Consider the following 19,053-nt stretch of genomic DNA (forward strand, 5'->3'; position numbering starts at 1 on the left):
CTTCGAACATAGCTGTAGAGTCTTGATCCATTGGCTGTAGGACAGCAGTTGTGTTTTTAGGAAAGTATGCTGTGATCATGTCTTTAAAAGCCTTGAAACCAGGCATTGCCTTAGCTTCTTTGTGTATATAGGACCTTTCAGGCATTTTTTTCCCACCATAGTCTGGTTTCATCCACATTGAATATCTGTTCCAGGCAGTAGTTGCCTGTTTTAATTATTCTATCCAATTCATCAACAAATTCTTCTGTTGCTTCTACATCCACGCTTGCCACCTCACCACTGATTCTCCAATTATGCAGGTTGAATCTCCGCCTAAATTGTTGAAACCATCCATGGCTTGCTGTAAATGATTCTGTTGATTTTTTTTTTTTTTTTTTTTTTTTTTTTTTTTTTTTTTTTTTTTTTTTTTTNATGTACAGTAGACCCCCTAAAACACTGTAGCTAATTCCGTGTTATATAAATTCCATGTTGTACGAGTCACTTAGATTTTACAAATACGTGTGCCGGGATGTGAACGGCTCACGTATTTGTAAAATCTAAGTGACTCGTACAACACGGAATTCATATAACACGGAATTATCTACAGTGTTATAGGAGGAAGTCTACTGTATTATAGTACATTTTACTCTGTTTAATTTGAAAAATTTCTATAGAATATTTTATATCTTTCGTGCTTTATTCGATCTTCAAACGAATTATAGATTCTCCTTCGTTTTTTTAAAGCAAATTCTCGCAAGTGTTATTGAAATTCGACATTGGAAACCACGAAATTGGATCGTTTACGTCTGAAAACGTTGAATACGAAAATCTCATTGAATACTAATAGCACATTATTTCCGTCATATCTGATAGTGACGAAAACGACAGCATTGTGAGAGAGAAGTTCTCACGTAATTTCCTATCCAGAAACTTATTAAATAAACTGTTAAAATGGTAAAGTGACTACTGACGAAACTTAGTTTCCACTTTCTACAATCGAAATCTATCAGGAAGTTATGTTAAAAGAGTAATGTTTTATTCATAACACACAGGAAATTGAATAGTAGGTGAAGTAGCACGTGTTACTGCACGTCTCCATCCTAGCTTCAGTAACTTAGCTGCACTCTTGACGTTTCCTTATCTTTTTTTTTTTTTTTCTTTTTCTTGTAATTCAATCCAAAAATGCAAAAAACCAAATGTATCAATTTCAATTTACTATAATTTATTTCAAGTTTTACCACTTGATATCAGGTTTGTTTGTAATTGGTGATAAATGTGTTGTCTTTCCAGGTCAGGGTAGGAAAAGTTTATTACTTCCACTTGAGAGAGTGAATAGTCTTGGCACAATCCCCACTACTAATGTCAACAAACTAATTGTTTTATTTCCTGTAAAACAAAAGTTCCTTCCTGATTAGAAGTGGATCAAATTACAATGTTGTTGTTTCATTGCACTCAGAAGAATGTTATCTTTAACGTCTAAAACCAGTTTTTTTAGATCTAGTTAGTTTATTTTTTTAATGTGATATAGTTACTCAGTTGTCCAAAATTGATTTACCAAAATTCCTCACTCAAAATTTTACAGAAAACATTAACATTTTTTTGCTAATTGGGCTGCAATTTGAAAAAATTTTGGACCTATAAATTCCCACTGTCATCCATCTATCTGTCTTTCCTTAATCACAAGAACAAAGTTAGATATATGAAATCAGAGACAGGTGTGGAAACATTAGGGGAAGGAGGATCCAATTATCTATATAGCAAACTTCCAATGCAAGCTGGAAGTTAGGTTATTTCAATTCAAAAATTTTCCCCTCAAAGGAGTTAGATAGATGACCAGCACGACTCTGTTGCTAACAGAAAAGTATGATGTACAGGGGCAAGACACTACTAATTTGAGGTGGAGAGCATATATTCTAAATTAAATATATTAAAAATATGATTTAAAATTGCAGCCTTGCATTGTGACGCTGTCACAATAAATAATTGCTCATTGTCTAATCAAGATTATTTTCTTTAGGAGAAATGAAACAACTGAAGAAATAATGCATGGACCATCAAAAATGGCAATTTGACATGTTGAATTTGTAAATTAAAAACTTTATAATTTAAAAAATCCTAATAATAATACCAAATAAACATATTACAGTAGTGTGTTGATTATCTGAATGCTGGTCAACCAAAACGTTGGTTAACTGAAAACGTTCCAGTTGGACTGTGTCGTGCTGAATCGAACATTTTTGATACTAGATTAACTTCTAAAGTATAATTTTTTTTGTTTTTATATTTTTCAATATATTTATTTTTTTTGTACAAAATAAAGAAATAATTTTTAATGATATAATAGCCACGATTATTATTATAAAAATTTTTGTTAGGCTTAACATCGACAAAAATTCAATGCGAAGCGACATACAATGGAGAAAAATTTAAACATGGGATATATTAATATACTATATTAATAATGTATTTTTTCGTACATAATCGGATATCTGAAAAATCGATTTTCCGAACAACGCAGTCCCCAATTGGTTTGCATAATCAACGCTCTACTGTAGTTATAATAACTGAATGATACTGTTACATAATAAATGAAAATTTTACTTGTTATAAACTTGGAATTATTAAATTTTTTTCATGTTTTAGTCATGACGAAGCAAAGAGAAAAATCACAATAAATAAATGCATTGGTCCATTTGAAATGAGTTGAAATTGGTCTAGTTATTAAGGAAGAGCAAAGAATACAAGGAATAGTATTTTTGTAAAGATACATTTATTTTATATCGATATGGTGCTGAATTGCACTAATTATATCTGAGACACCAGTATTTTTTCACTTAAAAACTAGGTGCACAGTGCAAAAAGTATGTACTGCATTTTCTGTGACTTGAAAAGTGAAGAGAATACTAATTTTTTCAAAGTCTTATGAAAAATCAATGTTAAAAAAAGTTGCATGGCATCTGTGGAGGGTTAAACCAGAAATTTAAGATGCTGGTATTTCATTTGTCACAAAATGTACCATTGAAATTACAGTAAAATCTCATTTTACAAAGTAGTTAGGTTCCCATTTCAATTTATTAATAATTTATAAATAATTCCATAAATTTTTTATAAATTGGGGCAAAATTGTAATATATTTAAATGAGATTAATTCCTTTAGTATGAAAATTGACTAGTAAAAGTTAATAAATTTTTAATTTTAATAAACAGTTATGGTTATTTTTCATCATTTTTACGTTTTTGGACTCTGGACTTTGAAACTTCGAGAAATGCAAAAATAAAATTGGGGGTAATTTCTGTATGTATGTATGGGGGTGTGTGGAGGGGAGGGCATGATTTTGTTCACCCTCTTTGATGCTTAACTCCTGTGCTTTTTGTTGAAAATTTCTGAAATTTTACAGGGAGGTTTGTTTATTAGGGAAATTGATGCTATTAAATTTTGGTGATTAAAGACCAAGTGGGTGGTGAGATAATGGGGTCATGTGTATTTCCAGTAGGGTAGGATTTAATGAAGATGTTATTTGTTATTAGCATTTACAATTTTTTTTATAAAATCTATAATCCCTACCTTCAAAATTAACCGCTCAGTTCCCGATCAACTTTTAATTAATTATAATTAAACATAAAAAATACTTAAAACTGGAAAAAAAAACAAAAGAAATGGTTAATTTTGAAGAAAAAGCTTCAAAGTTTAACTTCCTTTGTCTCGCCTTTCTGTGAAATTTGACACTGATGAGTCATTGTTTACACAGCTGGATGACCTTGAGAACAGCTTGTGTGGGATTTCCCGGGACATTCTCATAGACGTCTCGGGAGGACAAGGGTTTAAAGTAGGGTGAATACTAGCTGGCCATATGTTTTTAAATATTTTTAAAAAATTAAAATTTTTATTGCAATTTTCGACCTCCCGACTTAATTAAACTTATATATAATAAAATATATTAATTAAAAAAATTAAAAAACTATTGGAGGTCGTTTTTGACATCAGAAAGTAGCTTTAAATAACTTTACCGAAGTCAAATCCGTGCACTACAACTTTAGAACGATTAATTAAATTTGATAAAAATTTGCATTAAAAAACAATTAAGCGTTAATCGTGCATCAGTAAAAGTTGATTAAAATCGCGATAAAATTTTTTGCATGGGTAAAAATTTTTGAAAAAATTTGGAGACTTAAAAAACATTCCAAAAATTAAAAAAAAATTCAAAAGTGGCCTTAACGACTGAGTTTTTCGTAACACTATGTAAACTTGACGAGTTAACTCGTCAATGGTTTAAAAGCTTTTTGAAATTTGACGATAAATAAAAATATAAAAAATTTTTTAAGTATCATCTCACATAATGAACCTGCAAGTGGGCTGCCCATAGCTACACCTTCCTACACCTCCCCAGAAAAGAAAAGAAAAAGCAGATTTTAGAGCTAGCGCACCTTATTACTTTTTTTATCAATATCTAAGTTTGAAGGTGTCACTTACACGCAACAGAAAGGTGTAGCTATGGGCAGCCCGCTTGTAGGTTCGTTATGTGAGATGATACTTAGAATGCTAGAAAATGCAGTTTTGCCAATAAAAAGTTTTTTAATAAGATATAAAAGATGGTGCCATCAAATGTTGCTGGGAAAGTTAAGCAACTTGTTACTGGATTTTTTCAAGATGAATCAGTCTAGGCATTCATTTGATTGTTCTTTTCCATGAAAAAAGTTCACACATTTGGAAAAATCGGACTCAAGTGAATGAATTCAAAACTTGATTAACTTGTCATGATGATATTTGTTTGGCTTGTTGCATCATTTGTGAAACCTTATTCAGTGTTAAATACAATGAAATACTGCATTTACAAGGCATACCAATTGCAAGAAATATTAAAGAAGTGCATCTTCTCATTTGCTTTTCTCCTGGTAATGGCATTGGCCAACGAAGCACTTTCCAAAGATAACGATCCTAGATGACACGATGGGATAATTCGCGATAAATTGAGTAAAAGAGAATTAACTGTAATTTCTTTGAGGGTAGTGTTGCAATATTAATTAACTTTATCTGAAATAAGATTATAAAGTTTTGTAGTACACAAGAAAAGCATGCATATTGACATATAAATGGAGAATTTTTGGATTTCTTTCAAAAGATGATTCCAAATTCCCCAATCATTTTCCATTCTAAGCTCAATGTTTATTAATTAATGAATGGACTGTGCTCATAATGTAAATCTAATTGTTTTAAACTAAAATAAACTTTAGAAAATATTCAAAAGATTTGGAATCAGGAGTTTTCAGCAGAATTGGGAGAAATTTTAGTATTGTCCCATCACTACTTACAATCTGATCTATTTCTTTGGTACAAAGCAAATAAAATAATTTATGAACTTTCTAGTAGTTGTACATTATCAATTAACCAAAAATCATTTTGTCGTGAGCTTTTATTCCATATACTATCCATTCACATGCCCTCTATCTCCATTCCATTATTTAAATTTATGGTGTAGAGAGAAGGATTTTAACATTATTTTTATCAATAACACATCCAGATTTCTCACAATGCTTGAACCTTGGAGATTGGTTCTATTTTGGTCTAATAACTGCTTTGTGTTCTCAAATTCTAATTTGCAGCTGTCTCCCTGTTTCCCCTGTATAACTAGGTTCGTACATGTACAGTTCACTTTATAGATTACCCCACCCACCTCCAAATTTTCTTTCCTTTTTGTTTTACTTATTTTAATTTAATCTTTTAAGTTAGCCACTAATATAATCCCTTAATCTTTAAATTTATTTTTATACTTTTCAAAAAGATCCTTAATGTAAGGAAAAGATATATTTTTTTTTATTTGTATGTTTAACATTAAACTTACTTATATTGTATTCTGATACCTTTTTTTTGTAATAATCTGTGGGGACAGTCATTTAATAAAAATTTATGTAATAACTCATGCTATTCTTTAATCCTTTCTTCTAATTTAGTTGTTCTAGGCCAAATCTTGGATAAGGCTGTCACAAAGTAGTAGTATTTTGTTGCTAAGGGACAATAGGATCTCTAGTTTGTGACTTTATTTACATTACAACTTTTTTTATATGATTGTTATGTTAGGTATACTATTATATCGGGTTATTGTTATTCTTTAAATAATTTTTTTTTAATTCACTATTCAAATTTTAAAGACAAATTTAATGCACAATATTTGCATAATTAGTGATTATATTAACATTTGTCACTGAAGTATCATTTATAATTATTATATCATTGACGTATCTTACCATAAAAACTGTTCTATTTAGTGTTAATAGTTTTTTTTATCTAATTCAATCATACAGATTGGTCCAAAATTAGCTTACCACTGTGCCCATACTTATTCCATTTCATTGTTTATATATTCTTTCTGCAATGAAAAATTAATTATTATTAAAACAAAATTTTATTAAATGTAACAACCATGAGTGTATTTTTAAAGCAGATAAAGGGTTACCCCTTTATCTGCTTTAAAAANATTTGTCGGCCAATCAAAAGCATAATTTCAGTTTTTGAACTATTAAATGGGTGTGGAAAATCAATTAGAAACTGTTTAACTGTTGATACTGGAATCAAACTTAACAAATTTCATTATTAATCTAAATTTTCAAAATTTCAATTTTAAAGTTCATTAGCATTGGGATGTTAAACTAATTAACTTCATAAATTTCAGTATTAATTCCCTATTAGTAATATTGAACATTACATTGCCTTCTTTCAAAATTACAAGAACTCTGTTCATGCTGCTGCTTAAGAACACTATTGAACTGAAGTGATCATTTTACTATACTACTGAAGTGATCATTTTAAGAGGTAAAAATTGTTTCACAGAAGCAATAGTTTGTAACAACTCATGTGCATCTTATGAGGGAATTTTTAATATGTCTTATGGGCAAAATGACAGTCATTACTGTAGAATCTGAACAACTTAGGCAAAAACATTTCATGTGGGAACATCTTAACTGGGTTTTACTGTATAATGTCAATTTTGGGGCCCCAGGCAAATGCCAGGTTTGCCCGTATGTTAAATTTAAAATGTCCCTGCATACTGTTTTCTAGACACATCTTTAGTTTCAAGTTTCTCACTCAGCATGGAAATAAACTATTCCTGGAAATCTACCAACAGCAGCTCATTTCCTCAAGGCACGGCAATATCAGCATGTACTTCCACTACAATGCATAGTCTGCCACAAATGTAGGCATACATTACAGATGGTCTGTCAGATGGTAATGAGGTATTACTTGTTGAGCTTGTTGCCTTCTATTTTTATTCTCCAGTCTGAAGTGGGACATTTAGGCATCTTGGTGAGACAAACAGCACAATGTGGACATCCAGTCACCTTAGTTTAACAAATTCTGGTAAGATTTTTGTTTGCTTTATCATGTGAAAATTAATGCTGTGACCATTGCTTTGCTTTATCAGTGTACTAGAAATTGGCCATCTCAACTTAAAAGGATAGTAGATGAATTGGGTTTTTTTTATTTTTAAGAACAATCCTTATCAATGCTTAGAACATTTTATAGAGATATTGTTTAAAACAGATTTACTCTGGAATCAAGATAGAACCAATGTAGAATGAAGTTCTTCAATTTACTAAGATTCTGGGTTTGCATGGCATGTATCATGTTTATTAATGAACCTAAATTTCACTATTAAGTCTCTTACATTTCAATTAAGTGTTAATAGATTCTGACTCCCGTTCTGACCTCACCATATAAAGATATCTTTGTTAGCTATTTGTTCTTATTGTAAGGTTTATAGTGAGTCTGTATTAGTTCATCTTTTTGCTTCCTGCAAGAAATTTATTTCATAGCTGTCATATCAAAACTAATAAATTTTATGAACTGTCCAAATTATGTAAGTTAAGTATAAAAATAAATAAATACAATTTATTATTTTTATTTTATGACTAATTTCATTTGTCCAGTAACAATAATAAAATAAAATTGTATTTTGTATTAGATTGAAGATCGATTAATCTTAATCCATTAAAATAGGTAAGAGTTGTAAAAACAGTGGGGAGTATATTGTAGTTAAACACTTGGTGTTATTTTTTGTGAATGTATGAATACATAGTTGTCAATCCAGTGGGTCAGTTGCCTGTCACAATCTAGTCATATAGTGTGATTCAACTTTAACTTGTGATAAGAATTCGAAATTGGCATATAACCTGTCTAATTACATAACCCACACCGCTTTTCAAATTATCTTTCAAACACAACCTTCAGGTTATTCACTCAAAATTATGAGTAATATGAATTTACATAAATGATCCAAAATTATAATGCATATAGTAACTTACTAATGTGATTAGTAATTGATTAAAGATTCAGAAGAAAAGCAGAATGAGCTTTTTTTTCCTTTGTTTTTTGATATTAAATAAAATTATTTAAATCATTTTTCATTAGTCTCAATTGTTAATTGTTTAATGAACAGAATAAAAATTATTATTGGCTATTTCCTGTTTAGCATTCAAAAATAGCATATTATTCTTGAAAAAATATAATTTGAGAGTTTATTAATTTTGAACAAAAGGATGGATTTGAATGGTTAATTTTATAACTTTTTATAAAGGAAATATAAAAATATATTAATAAACTTTTTATTAGAGTATTCAAATAAGTTATGAATTTAATATTTATAATATAAATTATTTCAGAACACTGTGTGTTATACATGCTGTGGATTTTATGGGCCTTGTTTTGGTCAACCTGTATGTAGCACCTGTCATGCCTTTCTATTTCCTGAGGATATCAATCATCCTGATGGTACTTTATTTCAAGAGGTAATTTAAATATTTATAATATAGAAGCAGATTCTAGACTTTGACAAGATGTGATAAGTATATATTTGTAAAAATTTAGAGGAAAAAATATTCAAATAAGAATTCCAAACATAAATTTGCATACATTAATCCTTAGTTAGGTCCATTTGATCCAATATGTAAATTTAAAATATTTTATGAAATACATGTCACTCCAGCATAAGCATTTGTGATTTTTCAGCTTCATGATTTATTATACATACATCCACATTTTAAATGTACTATAAACAAGTGAATTTTATGTAAAAAGAGTAATAACACTATATACTTATCAGGGCACATGGACTCATCACATTGGACATATATAAACTGGTCTTATATAAGAATCTGCAAGTCTGAACATATATAAATTTTAACAAATATATAAGTACAGTGTGTGTCTTATTTTGTAAAGGTACTCCTCACTTTACGACCAAGTTCTGTTCCAACGACTACATCATTAAGTGAATTGGTTGATAAGTGAGGAGCTTGTGTCGGGAATATAGGATCGTTTTAAAATTATATTATAAAAATTATGCAACAAACTTCAAATCTGTTCATAAAAAGACATGCACATGTACATATTATCATTTGTTTATTTGGTTATCTGGAGATGTAGAGGGTCCAGGTAAGGGAGATGATGACGATTGTTGTATGTACCTTCAAGGGCGAAGGTCCTGGATGTAACAGTCAAAAAGAAACTCATGTGGTTTGCTTTGTAATCTTGTTTTCTTGATAAATTTCTCTATAGCACTTTAAAAGTTCACTTATCCCACATTCAACTTTATTAAAACGTTCAGTATTTGGATCCATAGTCTCAAGTTCCAACATGGCTGCATTAATTTTGGAGAACATACCAGCTAACCCATGTACCATGAATTTCTTTTTCACTTCTTCAGTTCTTTCCTCCTCTTCCTCTTCCAAATGCTGCATTGCTTCTAACTCTATTAAATCCTCATTTGTTAGCTCTCCATTGGCATAATCCACTAATTCAGCAGGTCTTCCACTTCAACATCTAAATTAAGTGCATTGGCAAGGTCTGCAATTGTTTGAATTACGTCAGTTTGTTCAAGATTGTCAAACAATTCGATATTGTTTGTGAAACTTATGTATGCAAGTCATACATAAGTTTCACAGTGTATGTGTGGACAAAGGACAAAGTGACAGATAAGTGTATGCCTTGCATACACTTATCTGTCACTTTGTCCCAAGCTGATTTAATGTTTTTAATGCAATCTAAAATACTGTATGATTTCCAAAAATTATGAAAAGTTACTACATCATTTTCTGTTGCTGCTACCTACAGCTTGGTAAAAAGTCGTGCACAAATAAAATGCTTCGAACATAGCTGTAGAGTCTTGATCCATTGGCTGTAGGACAGCAGTTGTGTTTTTAGGAAAGTATGCTGTGATCATGTCTTTAAAAGCCTTGAAACCAGGCATTGCCTTAGCTTCTTTGTGTATATAGGACCTTTCAGGCATTTTTTTCCCACCATAGTCTGGTTTCATCCACATTGAATATCTGTTCCAGGCAGTAGTTGCCTGTTTTAATTATTCTATCCAATTCATCAACAAATTCTTCTGTTGCTTCTACATCCACGCTTGCCACCTCACCACTGATTCTCCAATTATGCAGGTTGAATCTCCGCCTAAATTGTTGAAACCATCCATGGCTTGCTGTAAATGATTCTGTTGATTTTTTTTTTTTTTTTGCCTTCATATGCCTTCAAAGTCTCAAAGATACTGTGTGCCTTAGCTTGAATTATTAAAAGGCTTATTGGCATATTATTTTGCATTTGGTTGTCAAACCAGATGGCCAATAATTTCTCCATTTCATGAACAAGACCTTTTTGCTGCCTGGTTATTATGGCTTTAAATCCTGTTGATAATTTCACTGCTTCTTTCACTCTAACTTTATCTATCCTTTAAATCGTTGAAATTGTCGAATGTGCCAATTTTAAGTCACATGCTATTTCTTTAACCATTTTACCATCTTCGTAGTCTTGTATGATTTTTATTTTCATTTCAAGGTCAATAGCTTTCCTTTGTTTCTTAACAGCTTCTCCAGATGATGTCATTCTTTTTCTTTTCGTTGACAGGAGTTACAAATATGTAAAAAAAAAAAAAAAACGAGGTTACATAGTGACTGCTTGTCAGAATGAAACTGACTGAAAAATTGCATAGCAAACCTATAGTATGCTCAGTGTGCATGTCACCATTCACCACTGACTGACACTAAAGCTGAGAAAGGGGATTCCCTGAATTGCAGATTGAAACTCGATTGGTCGTAAGTGCGAGTGGTCGTTAAGCAGATAGGTCGTAAAGTGAGAAATACCTGTATTGGCAAGTTTAAATGGTCAGCCATTTTAACTGAAAGCAATTTTATCTAAAGATGAAATTGAAAACTGAAAGTGTAAATGATATAGATGATTGACATGTCAGTGATACCAATGCATTATCAGGTAGTGAAAGTGAAGTAAATAATGATTATAATTTTAACCTAAAGAGGGGATCAGACATATGAGTTGGGACATGTGATTTTTCACAGATGACAGTTTTTATTCTAAAATTATGAAATTATATAGGTATCCCATCAAAAACTGCAATTATATCTTAAATTCATTTTGTTTTCTTTCTAACTGTATAAAATACTTGTGATTTGAAACAATGCATTTCTTGTGCTCTTTTTTTTTTTTTTTCTTTTTCTTGTAATTCAATCCAAAAATGCAAAAAACCAAATGTATCAATTTCAATTTACTATAATTTATTTCAAGTTTTACCACTTGATATCAGGTTTGTTTGTAATTGGTGATAAATGTGTTGTCTTTCCAGGTCAGGGTAGGAAAAGTTTATTACTTCCACTTGAGAGAGTGAATAGTCTTGGCACAATCCCCACTACTAATGTCAACAAACTAATTGTTTTATTTCCTGTAAAACAAAAGTTCCTTCCTGATTAGAAGTGGATCAAATTACAATGTTGTTGTTTCATTGCACTCAGAAGAATGTTATCTTTAACATCTAAAACCAGTTTTTTTAGATCTAGTTAGTTTATTTTTTTAATGTGATATAGTTACTCAGTTGTCCAAAATTGATTTACCAAAATTCCTCACTCAAAATTTTACAGAAAACATTAACATTTTTTTGCTAATTGGGCTGCAATTTGAAAAAATTTTGGACCTATAAATTCCCACTGTCATCCATCTATCTGTCTTTCCTTAATCACAAGAACAAAGTTAGATATATGAAATCAGAGACAGGTGTGGAAACCTTAGGGGAAGGAGGATCCAATTATCTATATAGCAAACTTCCAATGCAAGCTGGAAGTTAGGTTATTTCAATTCAAAAATTTTTCCCTCAAAGGAGTTAGATAGATGACCAGCACGACTCTGTTGCTAACAGAAAAGTATGATGTACAGGGGCAAGACACTACTAATTTGAGGTGGAGAGCATATATTCTAAATTAAAAAAATTAAAAATATGATTTAAAATTGCAGCCTTGCATTGTGACGCTGTCACAATAAATAATTGCTCATTGTCTAATCAAGATTATTTTCTTTAGGAGAAATGAAACAACTGAAGAAATAATGCATGGACCATCAAAAATGGCAATTTGACATGTTGAATTTGTAAATTAAAAACTTTATAATTTAAAAAATCCTAATAATAATACCAAATAAACATATTACAGTAGTGTGTTGATTATCTGAATGCTGGTCAACCAAAACGTTGGTTAACTGAAAACGTTCCAGTTGGACTGTGTTGTGCTGAATCGAACATTTTTGATACTAGATTAACTTCTAAAGTATAATTTTTTTTGTTTTTATATTTTTCAATATATTTATTTTTTTTGTACAAAATAAAGAAATAATTTTTAATGATATAATAGCCACGATTATTATTATAAAAATTTTTGTTAGGCTTAACATCGACAAAAATTCAATGCGAAGCGACATACAATGGAGAAAAATTTAAACATGGGATATATTAATATACTATATTAATAATGTATTTTTTCGTACATAATCGGATATCTGAAAAATCGATTTTCCGAACAACGCAGTCCCCAATTGGTTTGCATAATCAACGCTCTACTGTAGTTATAATAACTGAATGATACTGTTACATAATAAATGAAAATTTTACTTGTTATAAACTTGGAATTATTAAATTTTTTTCATGTTTTAGTCATGACGAAGCAAAGAGAAAAATCACAATAAATAAATGCATTGGTCCATTTGAAATGAGTTGAAATTGGTCTAGTTATTAAGGAAGAGCAAAGAATACAAGGAATAGTATTTTTGTAAAGATACATTTATTTTATATCAATATGGTGCTGAATTGCACTAATTATATCTGAGACACCAGTATTTTTTCACTTAAAAACTAGGTGCACAGTGCAAAAAGTATGTACTGCATTTTCTGTGACTTGAAAAGTGAAGAGAATACTAATTTTTTCAAAGTCTTATGAAAAATCAATGTTAAAAAAAGTTGCATGGCATCTGTGGAGGGTTAAACCAGAAATTTAAGATGCTGGTATTTCATTTGTCACAAAATGTACCATTGAAATTACAGTAAAATCTCATTTTACAAAGTAGTTAGGTTCCCATTTCAATTTATTAATAATTTATAAATAATTCCATAAATTTTTTATAAATTGGGGCAAAATTGTAATATATTTAAATGAGATTAATTCCTTTAGTATGAAAATTGACTAGTAAAAGTTAATAAATTTTTAATTTTAATAAACAGTTATGGTTATTTTTCATCATTTTTACGTTTTTGGACTCTGGACTTTGAAACTTCGAGAAATGCAAAAATAAAATTGGGGGTAATTTCTGTATGTATGTATGGGGGTGTGTGGAGGGGAGGGCATGATTTTGTTCACCCTCTTTGATGCTTAACTCCTGTGCTTTTTGTTGAAAATTTCTGAAATTTTACAGGGAGGTTTGTTTATTAGGGAAATTGATGCTATTAAATTTTGGTGATTAAAGACCAAGTGGGTGGTGAGATAATGGNTCCCTATGATGAAGGAAGTCAACAGCACGACCAATGAAAGGCAAGATTACCAATTCAGAAGTTAGTGGTGCAGAGATTTGCCTCATGTCATTAAATGTCACGACACAAATCACTGATGACATTGCTATTTAAATTATATTTCAATGTGTATGTGGGAAAAATACTATTTCCATTTTTCAGCATGTGCTGCAGATGAATCAAAATCAAATTAATTAATAAAAACTATGTTAACTGACATTCATAATTACATGAATGTCAATTATAAATGGCATCCAAGAATTCATGTTTAAATATGCATAAGTTAAATTAAATACATAAAATTATAGTAATAAACTTTTGCTATAATATTAATATTTATTAACACTACGTAGCCAGTTAATTAAAACTAAAAATAATAATTAAAACTCTGCCCTTTACACCAAAACTGAAACTAAAACTAAAATTAAATTTAATTAATTTAAATTAAAATGGAAATCAAATCAATTGAAACATAGTGCAGAAAGTATGGATAAAGTATTTGTTGTCCGTCTTGATTGATTTGGTTGTATTTCATCCAGGCAGAGTTAAGTCTATTTATAGCACTTTTTTGTAAAGTGATGGTTTTGATTTCACTTGGCAGTGATGGAATATTTTGTTTTTAATATATATACATATATTGAATAAATATAGATAATATTATATTGCATTTTTATGCATGAAATACAGCTAAATTGTTTGTTAAGTTCTCAGCAGCTAAGTGACGCCTTCTCATAACCTCAAGACCTATTGTCTCGAGTTCATCAGTTGAATATAACAAGAAACTAGTTATAAAGTTTAAAAAGTTTAAAAAGTTGGAAATGGATTAATCCATTTTATATTGTTTCTCACGAAAAAATTTGTTTTGGTTTTAGAACAAATTGGTTTTTGAACAACTTTTAGGAACGAATTAAGTTTGAAATTCAAAGTTTGACTGAAATATCATTATTGCTAACTGATTTATTATGTGACATAAATTTTGTTATATTAAACTAAATGTAAACATTAATAAAATATTAATGATCTACTTAAATATTTTTAAAACTTTAAAACTAAAAAATAAATATTCATTTTGTTTTCATTATTAAAACAAAATTTTATTAAATGTAACAACCATGAGTGTATTTTTAAAGCAGATAAAGGGTTACCCCTTTATCTGCTTTAAAAATACACTCATGGTTGTTACATTTAATAAAATTTTGTTTTAATAATGAAAACAAAATGAATATTTATTTTTTAGTTTTAAAGTTTTAAAAATATTTAAGTAGATCATTAATATTTTATTAATGTTTACATTTAGTTTAATATAACAAAATTTATGTCACATAATAAATCAGTTAGCAATAATGATATTTCAGTCAAACTTTGAATTTCAAACTTAATTCGTTCCTAAAAGTTGTTCAAAAACCAATTTGTTCTAAAACCAAAACAAATTTTTTCGTGAGAAACAATATAAAATGGATTAATCCATTTCCAACTTTTTAAACTTTTTAAACTTTATAACTAGTTTCTTGTTATATTCAACTGATGAACTCGAGACAATAGGTCTTGAGGTTATGAGAAGGCGTCACTTAGCTGCTGAGAACTTAACAAACAATTTAGCTGTATTTCATGCATAAAAATGCAATATAATATTTATATTTATTCAATATATGTATATATATTAAAAAGAAAATATTCCATCACTGCCAAGTGAAATCAAAACCATCACTTTACAAAAAAGTGCTATAAATAGACTTAACTCTGCCTGGATGAAATACAACCAAATCAATCAAGACGGACAACAAATACTTTATCCATACTTTCTGCACTATGTTTCAATTGATTTGATTTCCATTTTAATTTAAATTAATTAAATTTAATTTTAGTTTTAGTTTCAGTTTTGGTGTAAAGGACAGAGTTTTAATTATTATTTTTAGTTTTAATTAACTGGCTACGTAGTGTTAATAAATATTAATATTATAGCAAAAGTTTATTACTATAATTTTATGTATTTAATTTAACTTATGCATATTTAAACATGAATTCTTGGATGCCATTTATAATTGACATTCATGTAATTATGAATGTCAGTTAACATAGTTTTTATTAATTAATTTGATTTTGATTCATCTGCAGCACATGCTGAAAAATGGAAATAGTATTTTTCCCACATACACATTGAAATATAATTTAAATAGCAATGTCATCAGTGATTTGTGTCGTGACATTTAATGACATGAGGCAAATCTCTGCACCACTAACTTCTGAATTGGTAATCTTGCCTTTCATTGGTCGTGCTGTTGACTTCCTTCATCATAGGGAGTTGACCATTTGTGGCCGGCTTTTGTCAAGTAGCTTCTTTGTCAACAGATTTATTATACAGCAAGTGGGACAAATATGAATTTAAAATTTTTGTTTGTGAACCAAATTGTGATCAGAGGGTCAGCGCCTCTTTAGTGCCTAGTCAGGACAGACACCACTAAGATATGCTATCTCGGTGGTGTCTGTCCTGACTCACCACCTGTCACGCGGCTGCTCACATGATTGAATCAATATGCTATCTTGGTTTCTGTGTCAATCCTGACACAGAAGCCGAGATGGCATGTGCATGTGCACAAGGTGGGATGGAGTGAGAGACAGCATGCCGGAAGTGATTCACTCAGAGACTTGGTTAACGAAACAACCTAGTTTATTTAGGGAAAAATTTATAGAAAAATACATGGACCCCAGGGGTCTAACTGATAAAGGGGATATATAATTATATACATGCCTTAGTGAATGCTGAGAGAGATAGTTTACAAAAAGGCACATGGTGTAATGGCGGGCTTTCCATAGGCTGGAGCAACCTCATTGACCGGAGTCCGAAAGTTCAGTGAGGAGGAGACGAGATAGTCCTATGAGGTATTCGGTGGCGATGTTAATCCAAGGATGGCACTCATTAATTCCATAGGCGATCAGGAAAGTTCACTAAGGTAAACGAGAAGGTGAAAGAGTCTGAGGAGATGTGTGTAGGAAAACTGTGTGACAACTGCACTTTTGGAAAAATGGCTGACGACTGCTAACTTTTTTAGTTTCTTGTTATATTCAACTGATGAACTCGAGACAATAGGTCTTGAGGTTATGAGAAGGCGTCACTTAGCTGCTGAGAACTTAACAAACAATTAACTCCCAGGTGCAAAAATTGACAGTTATCTGACAAGTTATTATGTAAATAAATTATGCTGTCTCACAAAATTGTTTGAAAAGTAAGACATTTGAAATCTCAGGTTTGACTGTATAAGAACTGGATAATTAGTAAAATAACATACAAAACAACTTTTGACCCAAGCAACTAATTTATTCTGTAGAAATGTTTTTGGCTTTCTTTGCTGGCATCATCAGGCAATCCAATGCAAAAAGTAGGCATTTTAGAACAATGAATTTCAAACCAATGGAATTGTATTGTTTGTTCTAAAATGCCTGATGATGATAGTCAAGAAAGCCAAAAACATTTTACATAATAAATTAGTTTCTTGGCTTGAAAATTGTTTTGTATGTTTTAATCAATTAGCAATATATCTACACTAGGAAGACTTACTTTTAACCACAGATCAAGTGTCATTATTTTATTATTATTATTATTTTTTTAAACCGAATTCAAAATGAATAAGTGAAATAATATTAAAAATAGTACTGTATGCTTTTTTAAATCTTGAATACTTACTTTTAAAAATAGGTTTCTCCCATTTGACATCACAAGATAGTTGCTTAGGCAGTTTACNATAACTGAATGATACTGTTACATAATAAATGAAAATTTTACTTGTTATAAACTTGGAATTATTAAATTTTTTTCATGTTTTAGTCATGACGAAGCAAAGAGAAAAATCACAATAAATAAATGCATTGGTCCATTTGAAATGAGTTGAAATTGGTCTAGTTATTAAGGAAGAGCAAAGAATACAAGGAATAGTATTTTTGTAAAGATACATTTATTTTATATCGATATGGTGCTGAATTGCACTAATTATATCTGAGACACCAGTATTTTTTCACTTAAAAACTAGGTGCACAGTGCAAAAAGTATGTACTGCATTTTCTGTGACTTGAAAAGTGAAGAGAATACTAATTTTTTCAAAGTCTTATGAAAAATCAATGTTAAAAAAAGTTGCATGGCATCTGTGGAGGGTTAAACCAGAAATTTAAGATGCTGGTATTTCATTTGTCACAAAATGTACCATTGAAATTACAGTAAAATCTCATTTTACAAAGTAGTTAGGTTCCCATTTCAATTTATTAATAATTTATAAATAATTCCATAAATTTTTTATAAATTGGGGCAAAATTGTAATATATTTAAATGAGATTAATTCCTTTAGTATGAAAATTGACTAGTAAAAGTTAATAAATTTTTAATTTTAATAAACAGTTATGGTTATTTTTCATCATTTTTACGTTTTTGGACTCTGGACTTTGAAACTTCGAGAAATGCAAAAATAAAATTGGGGGTAATTTCTGTATGTATGTATGGGGGTGTGTGGAGGGGAGGGCATGATTTTGTTCACCCTCTTTGATGCTTAACTCCTGTGCTTTTTGTTGAAAATTTCTGAAATTTTACAGGGAGGTTTGTTTATTAGGGAAATTGATGCTATTAAATTTTGGTGATTAAAGACCAAGTGGGTGGTGAGATAATGGGGTCATGTGTATTTCCAGTAGGGTAGGATTTAATGAAGATGTTATTTGTTATTAGCATTTACAATTTTTTTTATAAAATCTATAATCCCTACCTTCAAAATTAACCGCTCAGTTCCCGATCAACTTTTAATTAATTATAATTAAACATAAAAAATACTTAAAACTGGAAAAAAAAACAAAAGAAATGGTTAATTTTGAAGAAAAAGCTTCAAAGTTTAACTTCCTTTGTCTCGCCTTTCTGTGAAATTTGACACTGATGAGTCATTGTTTACACAGCTGGATGACCTTGAGAACAGCTTGTGTGGGATTTCCCGGGACATTCTCATAGACGTCTCGGGAGGACAAGGGTTTAAAGTAGGGTGAATACTAGCTGGCCATATGTTTTTAAATATTTTTAAAAAATTAAAATTTTTATTGCAATTTTCGACCTCCCGACTTAATTAAACTTATATATAATAAAATCTATTAATTAAAAAAATTAAAAAACTATTGGAGGTCGTTTTTGATATCAGAAAGTAGCTTTAAATAACTTTACCGAAGTAAAATCCGTGCACTACAACTTTAGAACGATTAATTAAATTTGATTAAA

General features: G+C 30.0%; 1 protein-coding gene across 1 annotated transcript in view; it reads left to right on the forward strand.

Annotated features, from left to right (window-relative positions):
- The window catches only part of LOC111623567, a 56,638-nt gene that overhangs the window by 696 nt on the left and 36,889 nt on the right, over positions 1 to 19,053 (forward strand). The window contains exon 2 of the mRNA XM_023366182.1: positions 8,635 to 8,760. Coding sequence (XP_023221950.1) covers positions 8,635 to 8,760 — 126 coding nt within the window. The remainder of the gene's footprint in view (positions 1 to 8,634; positions 8,761 to 19,053) is intronic.

Source organism: Centruroides sculpturatus, unplaced genomic scaffold (genome assembly GCF_000671375.1).
Source record: "Centruroides sculpturatus isolate CEXI.00-Female unplaced genomic scaffold, Cexi_2.0 scaffold16, whole genome shotgun sequence".
NCBI lineage: Eukaryota > Metazoa > Arthropoda > Arachnida > Scorpiones > Buthidae > Centruroides > Centruroides sculpturatus.